The 10,979-nt window shown below is 56.3% G+C and overlaps 1 protein-coding gene across 1 annotated transcript; it reads left to right on the forward strand.

Moving 5' to 3' along the window:
- The first annotated feature begins 510 nt into the window (after positions 1 to 510).
- TENT5B (terminal nucleotidyltransferase 5B) lies at positions 511 to 8,045 on the forward strand. The gene is made up of 2 exons (XM_032301877.1): positions 511 to 1,007; positions 6,113 to 8,045. The coding sequence occupies exons 1-2, from the start codon at positions 744 to 746 to the stop codon at positions 7,130 to 7,132; spliced, it is 1,284 nt and encodes a 427-aa protein (XP_032157768.1). The 5' UTR covers positions 511 to 743; the 3' UTR covers positions 7,133 to 8,045.
- Positions 8,046 to 10,979: the final 2,934 nt, after the last annotated feature.

The following is a 10,979-nucleotide window of genomic DNA, read 5'->3' on the forward strand; positions in this document are numbered from 1 at the left end:
GAGTCTGTGGTTGACAAGGGCCAATCAGGAGTGCGTTAAATAGCATCTACCTCGGTATACACAGAGTTTGTTACCTTTCCTCGATTCTGGAAGAACAGGAGGAGCGGTGTGTGGAGTTGAACAGGCGGCGCAGGGTCTCTGGGCTTCTGAAAATAGCGGATGACCAGGGCCAGACGAACTCTAAATCCCTTCCAGCGTCAAAAGGAATCCTGGAGCTTCTTAGTGGTCCAACTCTGTTACAGACTCCACGGGTCACTTCCCTCCCGTCTGCCGCTGGAGGGCGCAGTCCCTTTAAGTCTCGGCCTGCTTCCTCGCGGGCCAATCACTGCGAACAGAAGTTCTTTAAGGCCCAAAGGAGGGAATTCTGCCTGGGCCGGAGGGCGGGGCAGGGGCATGCCAGCCAGCCAATCGGAATCTCTCTGGCTACTAGTGACTCACGTGCCAAATTCTGCTGACCAATGGCAGGGGAGTAAAGAGGCAAGGCGCACCCACTGTGTGACAGCTGTCTAGACCAATGGGCATGTCGCCCGCGGCCTATAAGAGTCAGCTGGGCCCTGGGTTACAGGCTCTAGGGTCGGTTGGTCGTCGCCGTCGGAGGTGTGCCCTGAGTTTGCCTCGCCGTCGCTGCCATCCAGTCCCTGCAGCCGCGCCCCTCGCCTTGGCCCCAGCCCAGCTGCTCTCCCTGCCCTTCTCCCCTTAGTCACCCCCCCGGTTTCTGCCGTCGGGGCCCCGGGGCCGGGCTAATGATGCCGTCGGAGAGTGGAGCTGAGAGTCTGGACCAGGCAGCTGCGCAGGTGGGGACGGCTGCGGCCTCGGCGGTGGCCACGGCCGCCCCGGCAGGCGGCGGCCCCGACCCGGAGGCCTCATCGGCCTCCCTCGGACGGCACCTGAGTGGGCTAGGCTGGCCACAGGTGAAGCGACTGGACGCGCTCCTGAAAGAACCGATTCCCATTCACGGGCGCGGCAACTTCCCCACTCTGAGCGTGCAGCCCCGGCAGATTGTGCAGGTGAGTGGGCCCTGGGAAGGGGGTGGGGAGTTATGGGGTCTCCAGCCTGACAGATTCTTGAGCTAGGAGGCACCCAGAGTCTGTTCGATTCTCTGCACTGCTAGGGAAAATGAGACTTAGAGATGGACAGGGACTGTAACAAAATCCAACACAGAGCATGAGTAGTAGTAGACCATGCTCCCTCGATTTGGCTTTCCCTTCCTCTGCCTCAGGAGAGCCTCGATTCCTCCCGCACCATTCACCCTGGCCCTGGTGAGGTAATGGGAGGAGAATGGGGCGGGACTTGGCTGCGGTGGTGCTTGGGGTGGGGGGGGGGGGGGCAGCAGGAGAGCGGCCCTGTCTGCTGAGACTAAGGATACCAGGAAGCCCTGGATGGGTAGGTGTGCGTGCTTGGGTTCAAAATAGGTTTTTTTAATCCCCAAATCTTCATCGTTGGGCTTCACCACCCCCCAAGACACACACACACACACTCCTTCCCTCTCTGGAGGTTCTTGGGGCAGACTTTGTCCTGTGCTTCCTCAGCCCTGGCTCAAGAACTTTGTGGCTAAGTGGAAAATCCCAGAAATCTCAAAAAGGACTCCGTCCCTCTCAGCTGGGGTTGTGGCAGGAGATTAACTAAGCACCAAACCAGACCTGATGCCTGCGTGGTGGAGGCGACATCGGGTGTCCAGTGTCCTTCCCCAGAACTGGAAGTGAAGGTTGGCCGTGGTGTCTCCTGAGGAGCAGAAAAAGAGAATTCTGGTAGCCTTCTCTCCTTCCTTAGATTCCCTCTTCCTTTTACCTAACTTTTGACACCCCTCAAATTGCTCTTTCTTTTTTCTTTTTTCTATTTATTTGACACACACACAGAGAGAGAGAGAGAGAGAGATCACAGGCAGAGAGGCAGGCAGAGAGAGAGGGGGAAGTAGGCTTCCTGGCAAGCAGAGAGCCCGATGCGGGGCTTGATCCCAGGACCTTGAGATCAGGACCTGCGCCAAAGGCAGAGACCTAACCCACTGAGCCATCCTGGTGCCCTTCAAATTGCTCTTTTATCTGTATAACCTAGGTGCTGGTATACTCTGAAATGCCAGAATGGCAATCACTATACCCATTTTGTGGCTGGGGAAGCTGAGGCTCCAAGGGGGGGCTGTCTAAGAGTACCTAAAGAGGTAAAAAGCAAACCTGGAGGATCATGGGTCTTCCTGGGAGATACCTGCTCAGGTTCAAGTCTTCCTACCTCTTCCCCACCTCCCAAGACTCAACTTCTAAGTATTAGGGAAGTCTTCTTATAGAAACCAGAAAATCCAGCCACAATTCTTGTATATTTCTGCCAGTAGATGGACTTTCTTTCTGGGGAGCTATCCACAGAAGCTAGTGAAGCCAGCCACTCCCCTGTCTCCTATGGTCTCGGCCTCCACTGAGGAGGAGGGGTGTCTGCTAAGGGATTACCTCGCCCTCCCTCCCAGGGAATGGGAGGGGGTGGGGGCAGATTCCCCAGAACTGACTCACCCACAGCCCCAGTGGTGCTCACTGAGGCATTCCTCTGCTGCCCGCTGTCATGGGGTAATTAGGAAACCAGTTGAGGCTTTTCTTCCCAGGACACTCAGGTCAACCTTGGGGCTCCAACTACTGTCTCTCCAGGACTGTTTCTGACATGAGGGAAGGAGGAGCCCCGTGTGGAAACTCCCCTCTGCGGGGACGAAGTGTGCCCTGGAGGGGAAGTCCCTGCCCAGTGCCTTTACTAGTGTCTGCTCTGTGCCAATCCCTAGTCGGGACACCAGGGCTCTAGATATGCCTGGGACCCAGCCTCTCTGCCCTTCAGGTGCTCCCTGCCAGGTGGTGAGGACTGCAGGCCAATAGGAACTGACTTCCTGAGCCCCTAATAGGAGAGTGTTCTAGACTAAGGGCAAAGATATCACAGAGCAGGGAGCTGCTGGCTGTGGTGGAGAGAGGCAGCCGATATTTCAGAGCTGGCCTGGGAGGCTGGACATCTGGCTTCAGGACCTAGAGTACTGTCCGTTCCCTTTGCTGGGCCCAGTGTCCCTATCTGTTCAATGCTGAGGAGTTGGACTACTCTACCACACCCTTTCAGGTTCCAGAATCCAAAGGGAACAGTGCCTTCCCCTGGCCTGTACAGTGCATCCCCAGGGAAGAAGGTCCATCTCCTGGCAGGAATCTGCAGCTCGTAGTTTCACAAACTGGTGGGGGTGCTGTGTGTATATGGGGCATGGAGAGAGGTGCTTGGTGTGCATGGGGATGAGGGCCATCCGGGCTGCCTATATGAGGAGGTGGGGGGTTGCTGGGGTGGGGTGGAGGGAAGGATGCTAGGTGTGTGTCATGCGGGATGCTGGTTGTCCATGATTTAAGAATTAGAACCTTTCTCCCTCTGTTTTCCCATAAGACTTTGCCTACAGCAGCAATCTGAGCAGCTAGAGATGCTCATCTTGCTTGGACCTGAGCTAGAGGGACCCATTCCCCTGTAGGAGTCTCCCCTGCCCATAGCTCTGGGAGGCCCTGTTCTAATTAAACTTAGCCACTTAACTAGCTGTGTGACCTTGGATAAGTCCTTCGCTCTCTCTGGGCCCAGGGAACTGAATGAGACAATCTGATCTCTCTAGTTGCATCAAGAGGGCCTGCATTAGTCAGCTCCAGATTGGAGTTTTGTGAGCCTGCTCGCTGACAGCACCCATAGTCCCCCCCCACCCCCGCCACCCGCTGTAGGTCTTGGCAGTGGCCCAGGAACAGAGCGATTCTGGGGAGGCCCTTGGCACAGGAGAAAGGAGGGTGCAGCCACTGCCCCCTTCATGGCTGGAAAGTCTGATTCAGGAGACTCTAAGCTGCCCTGCAGTCTTTGGGTGTGGCGGTATCTGGGGTCCGCCTGCCAGGCGGGCTGTAGTCACACCTGGGAGAGGGACAACAGCTGCCGGCTGGCTGACACAGCCAGCCCCACGGCCTGACGCAGGCGGTTTAACAAGGGTACTGCTACCTACTCACCAGGCCAGATGCCATGCCCTGGGGTGAGCAGCAGCCTGGGAGCTGGTGCTGGCACTGAGTAAGGCTCCGTCAGCTCTACTGGGATCTGGGGAGGGGGCTGGTCCACTTTGTAAGTCTGGCAGGGTCCTGGGGACAAGGTCTTGTCTGTTTCTCTCCTTGGCCTACATGGGCATAGCTGCCAGCTTCCAGGGTGTGGGTGAGAAGTCCCACAGGCCGGGCTGTAGCAACTGGCCCCTTACCTCCAGCCTTCCCAGTTTATCTGGCCAAGGCATCTCCCAACCCCACCCTCCCATTCCTAACTACCTTGACTCAGCTTTAGTGACTGGAGGGTCGCCCTCACTTTGAAGTTTTGAAAGAGAGGGAGTGTTAGAACCCTAGGGTCTAGTCTCTGCTCCTTCCAAACCCTGGGGGCAATATGAGGGGAGGAGAGTCAGCCACACCTGGATTTGAAGGCGCCTGTACGTGATCTCGGGCAGATGATGACACTTCTGTGAGCCTTGTTTTCCCCAGCTATAACTTGGAGATCATAGAGAACCATCACCCATCTGGGGATCTGGCTGGTTCAGTCAATGAAGCATGTAGCTCTTGATCCCGGGTTGTGAGTTGGAGCCCCATGTGGGGTATAGAGATTACTTAAAAATAAAATCTTTAAAAAGAAAAAAAAAGAGAGAGAGCATCGATTCCTCCATAGATTCTGGTGAGAAGGTCCAGGTATTCAATAGGTGCCTAATGGGTGTTCCTCCCTGCCCTCCCTGCCCCCAGCTCCTCCCACAGCATGTTCCTGATGGCCAGTTGCTTACCCTTGTAGCCATTACAATACCTTCCCCTAGTCTGGGTCCTCCTCCCGGAAGCCTTCCTGGAGGGAGCCGCCCGCCTCAGATTGCCCCACTGCGGCTTGCCTCCTCAGCACTTAAGTGCATTCTTTGCAGTAATTCCCTGAGAAGAGAGGAGGGCAGCCCAGCCCAGTGCTGGGCGCTGACTTGGCAGCAAGGCGGGGTTGCAGAATCACTCAAGGCAGGAATGCTGCCTGGTCACTTTCAGGACGGTGCCTGGAGTACACTGGGTTGCTGAGAAAACTGAACGTCTGGGCCCAGCTCGGTTCTTCTCCCCAACATGGTCCTAGCCCCAGAAAGATGCCTCTGGCCAAAGGAACAGATTCAAGATTGAAGATGATTGGTTTGCTGGGGTCTGCGGCATCTCTTCCCACTTGGGCTGGGCGCTGAGCGCTTTCTGAGATGATCACCCTCTCCTGTCCCAAGAGCAGAAAGGGTCTGGGTTTTCAGTGCCAGCCCTGCCACTTCTTAATGCCTCCCCACCTCGAATCTCAGGGGTTGCACCACTGCAAACCACAGTTTCCTCCGCTCTAAAACAAGGGCAACATTTGTCTCACAGGGTCCTTGTGCATTAAGATGCATTAAGGTGAATATGTGCTAGTCAAAAGAACTTAAATGGACTGGAGAATCCAGTTGGCCTGGGTTCCAGTCTCCGCCTGGCTACTCTCTGACCTTGGACATGTTACTTAACCTCTCTGTGCCTGTGGTCCCCCATCTATAAACTGGGACAATAATGCCTAAATGCAGGATTATTGTGAGGGTTAATGTAGTAATGCACATGAATTGCAATTACATGCCTAACACATCTGAGCAGTTAGTATCATGGCTGACGCAAAGCGAAGTGTTTTACTTGAAGTTTTAGAGAGGTAGAATACCGCAGTGAGTAAGACCTGAACTCCCCAAGTTTAATTCCCTGGCTGTATGACCTTGGATGAGTTACTTTCCTCCTCTGTGCTTCTGTTTTCCCCTCTGTAAAATGGGAATAATAGTACCTACCTTATAGCATAGGTAACTGTGAGAATTATACGAGTTTATATCCGAATGTATAAAGTGCTTGGATCAGGACCTGGCATTTAGTAAATTCTGTGTATGTGTTTGCTGTCATTAGCGCTGTTCTTCTGGAGTCTTTGCTCCCAGGAGCCATTCTCCAGATTAGGAAATCAAAGCTTTAGAGGGTTAAAAAAAATTAAAAGACTTTCCAAAGGCATGGTAGCTGGCGTGATTATTACATGGACGCATGGAGGGGAACCCAGGGGCCCAGGCTCCTGACCCCTCTCCGCCCTGCCGTCTCTTCTGCAGGTGGTCCGCAGCCGCCTGGAGGAGCGGGGACTACACGTGCACGGGGTGCGGTTACACGGCTCGGCCGCCAGCCACGTGCTGCACCCTGAGAGTGGCCTGGGCTACAAGGACCTGGACCTGGTGTTCCGCGTGGACCTGCGCAGCGAGGCATCCTTCCAGCTGACCAAGGAGGTGGTGCTGGCCTGCCTGCTGGACTTCCTGCCGGCCGGTGTGAACCGGGCCAAGATCACCCCGCTGACGCTCAAGGAGGCATACGTGCAGAAGCTGGTGAAGGTGTGCACAGACACGGACCGCTGGAGCCTCATCTCGTTGTCCAACAAGAGCGGCAAGAACATGGAGCTCAAGTTTGTGGACTCGGTCCGGCGCCAGTTTGAATTCAGCGTGGACTCCTTCCAGATCATCCTGGACTCCCTGCTGCTCTTTGGCCAGTGCTCATCCACGCCCATGTCTGAGGCCTTCCACCCGACCGTGACTGGTGAGAGCCTGTACGGGGACTTTGCCGAGGCCCTGGACCACCTGCGGCGCCGCATCATTGCCACACGCAGCCCGGAAGAGATCCGTGGCGGTGGCCTCCTCAAGTACTGCCACCTGCTGGTGCGGGGCTTCCGGCCTCAGCCGGGCACTGATGCGCGCGCCCTGCAACGGTACATGTGCTCCCGCTTTTTCATCGATTTCCCAGACCTGGTGGAGCAGCAGCGCACACTGGAGCGCTACCTGGAGGCTCATTTCAGCGGAGCCGACTCGGCCCGCCGCTACGCCTGCCTGGTGACACTGCACCGGGTGGTCAATGAGAGCACTGTGTGCCTCATGAGCCACGAGCGTCGCCAGACACTGGACCTCATTGCCATGCTGGCGCTCCAGGCGCTGGCCGAGCAGGGCCCGGCTGCAGCTGCTGCCCTGGCCTGGCGCCCCCTGGGCCCCGACGGGGTCATGCCTGCCACCGTCAGTTACTACGTGACTCCTGTGCAGCCTCTGCTGGCTCGGGCCCACTCGTATCCCACCTGGCTGCCTTGTAACTGACTCAGACCCTGGCCAGAAGGTGCTTGGCCTTTCCTCAGGATGTGGGGCCTCCAGGAGTGTGTAGGAGATGTGACCAGAGACCAGCAGCCTGTGCCAAGTGGCCCAGCACTGCTGTAGGGTTGGGCCTTTGACTGAACAGACCAGACACGGCTCATCCCCGAATGAGGCCCCTGTGGGGGTTCAGGCCAGGCCGGGATTCTTGATAGACCTGTGGGTTATGGTACCCCACTTTTGGACCAGCATGATGGTGGGGTGCAGGGGCTGTTTGTCTTGGGGGTCCATTGCCTTCAGGAGACAAAGCATGTTTGGGCTGGCAGCCTCAATGCTCATCACCTTAGGTTGATTTCTGTGGCCTAGAAGGTCTCAGGTTGATTTCTGTGGCCCAGAAAGGGTCTTTTTGGGGCAAGCCAGCCCACAGTGATCCCAGCAGCCTCAGAAGGCCTGCAGCCCACACAATGGCTAAAATATGGTATGTTATAGGAACTACTCACTCTGGGTACTCTGGGTTGGGCTAAACCCCTGCCGGGACAATCCAGCCGGACTAGGCACTGGGAAGAGGGAAGCTGAGGCAGGACACAGCTACCTGGGTTTGCAGAGGGATAGGGTTAGCCCACCCTTACTCCAAGCTGTCCAGGTGCATGGGCGAGCAGGAGCTGAGCTGCCAGCGTACGACACGGCCCATGCCCCTTCTAGAGTATTGCTCCCTTCCCCTATGGTGTGGGGATCCCTCTGCCTAGGAGTTCATTCTTTGAAGGGTGCTGGGCCCAAAGTGACCAGTCAAGTGCTCCCACCCCAGTGGCTGGTTACTTCACTCGGAGGAAGGGAACCATGCCCCCACCTCCTTTCCCATCCCTCTGGATTTGTCACCATTTTGCACTCTTAACACCTGCCAATAAAGATCGTCTACACTAAACCTAGCACCATGATTTCTCCTGGGAGAAGGAACTTCCATGGCTGTGGGGGCTCTGGCTGCCTCTCCCACCCCTCCTCTGGCTTGTATTTGGGGGTTAGGGACATTGGGGTGGCTTGGAGTCTGAGTCCTGGGCTGTAGCTGGGGAGTTTCTCCTCCTTCCCTCAACACCAGCCCCAGCTGGAGAACTGTGCTAGGAGCTCATGTCTACACATGTGACTTGTACCTGCAAATTGCCTCGGCAAGTCTCTTGTTAAAGAGTAAATATTTCAGCATTTTCCCACCTGGAGTCCTGATGACCCTGGGCTTGGCCTCACACTCCAGTGCTCAGGGCTTCTTGACCCTTGGCCCACCCAACCCCAGTCCTTCTCAGGAAGCCGGTGGAGGACAAGCTGAGTGAATATGGATTGGAGAGCCCTTCAGTGGTGGGTGCCGAGACTCGGGGACTCCTAGCGTCCTCCAGAGCGAGAGCCCAGGTTTGGCCTCCCTACCTAGGAGGAAGGTTCCATCCATCCTCTATTATTCCCAGGTGCGATGGGCACACTCTGGCCTTTTCTAAACGGGTCCCCTAGAAGGGCGGGGTCTCCTTTCCAAACCCAGCTGGGGGCCATGCCAGGCTCCCCGGGAGCGCTTCCCTCGGGCCATCAGCCAGTCACTGGCCTGGACGCTGCCCACTGTTTACCCAGCCCCTTTGATCCAGGGATGGCAAAGCCCTTAACATATTCAGCCTCATTAGTGGTTTCTGAAGTGGTGGCTTTGATGGTTCCATCCAGGCTGAAAAAAACAAGGCCTCCGAGGAGGCCCCAGGTGACCTGGGTGAGTCCAGTCACCTCATCTGCTCAGTGAGTCCCCTCAGGGCTCAAAAGGGCTAGAAGGGTGAGTAGTTAAGACTTTCTTGGCTTGGTGACTGAAAACAGCCCCTCCCACCCCAACCCTTGTTGCGCCCACCCAGCTGGGGGCTTGGGAGAGATTGTTTCTCCCAGATCCTGGTGTGGGCATGAAGGGACGTCCACCGTGTATAAAGCAAGCAGTAGGAGCTGGAATCAATCCGCAAACAAAAGACCAAGATTCCTGACTCTCCTGAAGATTACACTCCAATACGATAGACAGAAAATAAACTAAATCTTAGTCTTAGTCTTAGAAGGTCAATGGATGCTTAAAAGTACGTGGCAGGGTAAAGGATTGGAAGTGCCAGGGTACGTGACTTTAAAAAGGGTGGACCTCATCAAGAGGGTGACATTTGATCAAAGACACAAAGGCTAGTGGCTGGCAAGCCCTGCGACGTCTGGGGAGAGAGCTTCCGGGCAGAGGGAATCTGTTCATGGGCACATGCAACCAGCAGGCGTGTCTGGGGGAGGGCGCATGTGCCTGAGGGTGTCTGGCTGGCCTTGCACAGGCATGCACGCTCTCGCCACTGCGACACACATGGGTGTGAGGTGTGGGAGAGCATGAGCCTGGAGCTCCCAGGAGCAGCTGCCCTTTCTGGAGTCTTCTCTCAGGGCCAAGCACTAAGCTGAAGTCTTCACGGTCACTACCTTCCACTTCATCCTTGAGAGAAGAGCAATTATTTCCACTTTTACAGACAAGGAAGCTGGTGCCGGAGAGGTCAGGGAAGTGTGGGCATGTTCCTGTCAACCCCTGCACCCTCCGGCCCCTCCGCTCTGATTCCATGTGGCTGAGCGGGACCCTCTGCCCCCGCCCACATACATGATGAGGCGTGCTTTGCAGGTGACGGTTTGTACTTCTGTGCATTGACCATTTTGGGGAGGGCAGCGGAGCAGTGTGGGGAGAGGTACATTTTCTTGATGTACATGACACCAGCCGTGGCTTGGGGTGATGATGCCAAAGGCCCATGGTGGCAGCAGGTGCGCCTGTAGGTGTGTTTGGGGCTGGTGCAGTGTTTCTGGGTGTGAGGAAAACAATGACTCAGTGGCTGGCATTGTTCTCTCATGGACAGTTCCCGCAGCCACCTCAGATGCCAGGACAGGCGGAAATCCAGAACTAGGAATCAGAGCCAGAGAGGGGAAAGCTGGGGGAGGAAAGCCCACCCCCATCACCCCACAGGGCTCCCCAGCCACAGTTCACCTGCCCCTATGGGCCACGGAGGGTGGGGGCGCTCCAAAGGGAGAAGAGGCACCACTGTGAACTTTGGGAAGCAGAAGACATGCCCTCAGGCAGCGATATGATGAGTTGGCCCCTCCAGCCCCAAGCTCTCCACCCTTCACTAAGCTCCGAGCCCGGGAGGCTGACCTCTGTGGACTGTGCGTCAATGACTCCCTTGTTCTCAGCCTTCCTGTTGCCTTCGGCCAGTGAGAGGCCCCGGCAGGAGACTGAAAGGAGAATGGGGTGTTTATTCCGCCTGTTTCCTCCCCACCAGGCTGCCATGCTTGGCTGCATCTCTCAACCAAAGGCCATTGCTCCCCATCAGGGGCGCTCCCCACACAGCTACACGCTCAGTCCTGTGCCCTCCCTCCTCACCGTAAAGGCTCCCCACTGTTGCCAGCCCTGGAGAGCTGCACCATCCCTTGCCCCTTTCTTAAGACCACATTTTTGGAAATAATCCCTTTTGAAATCTCTTCCCAGTTTGAGGGTGCCCTGCCTCCTGCTGGGGCCCTGACAGGACAAACAGGCCCTTGTGGTCACCAGCACAGTCACACACAATCTTTCACGGATCACCACACTGCCCTGTCATCACAGATGGGTGCCACCTTCCTGCGTGGGTCCCAGTCCCCTCCCCCAGCTTCCTCATCCCACCCTTCACTGGGGGAGACTTCCTGGAGAGGGTCAGCCCAGAGCCAGATCCAGGGGGAAAGCAGTCTGCAGTCAGTCAACAGGGCCAGATTGCCTCAAGGAACCGCTAACCTAAAGAGTCATGAGAGACACATAGAAAGGAAAGGCAGTAGGGACACTTGCAAAGCAAACCTCAAAATCACATGC

Source organism: Mustela erminea, chromosome 10, assembly GCF_009829155.1.
Source record: "Mustela erminea isolate mMusErm1 chromosome 10, mMusErm1.Pri, whole genome shotgun sequence".
NCBI classification, from domain to species: Eukaryota; Metazoa; Chordata; class Mammalia; order Carnivora; family Mustelidae; genus Mustela; species Mustela erminea.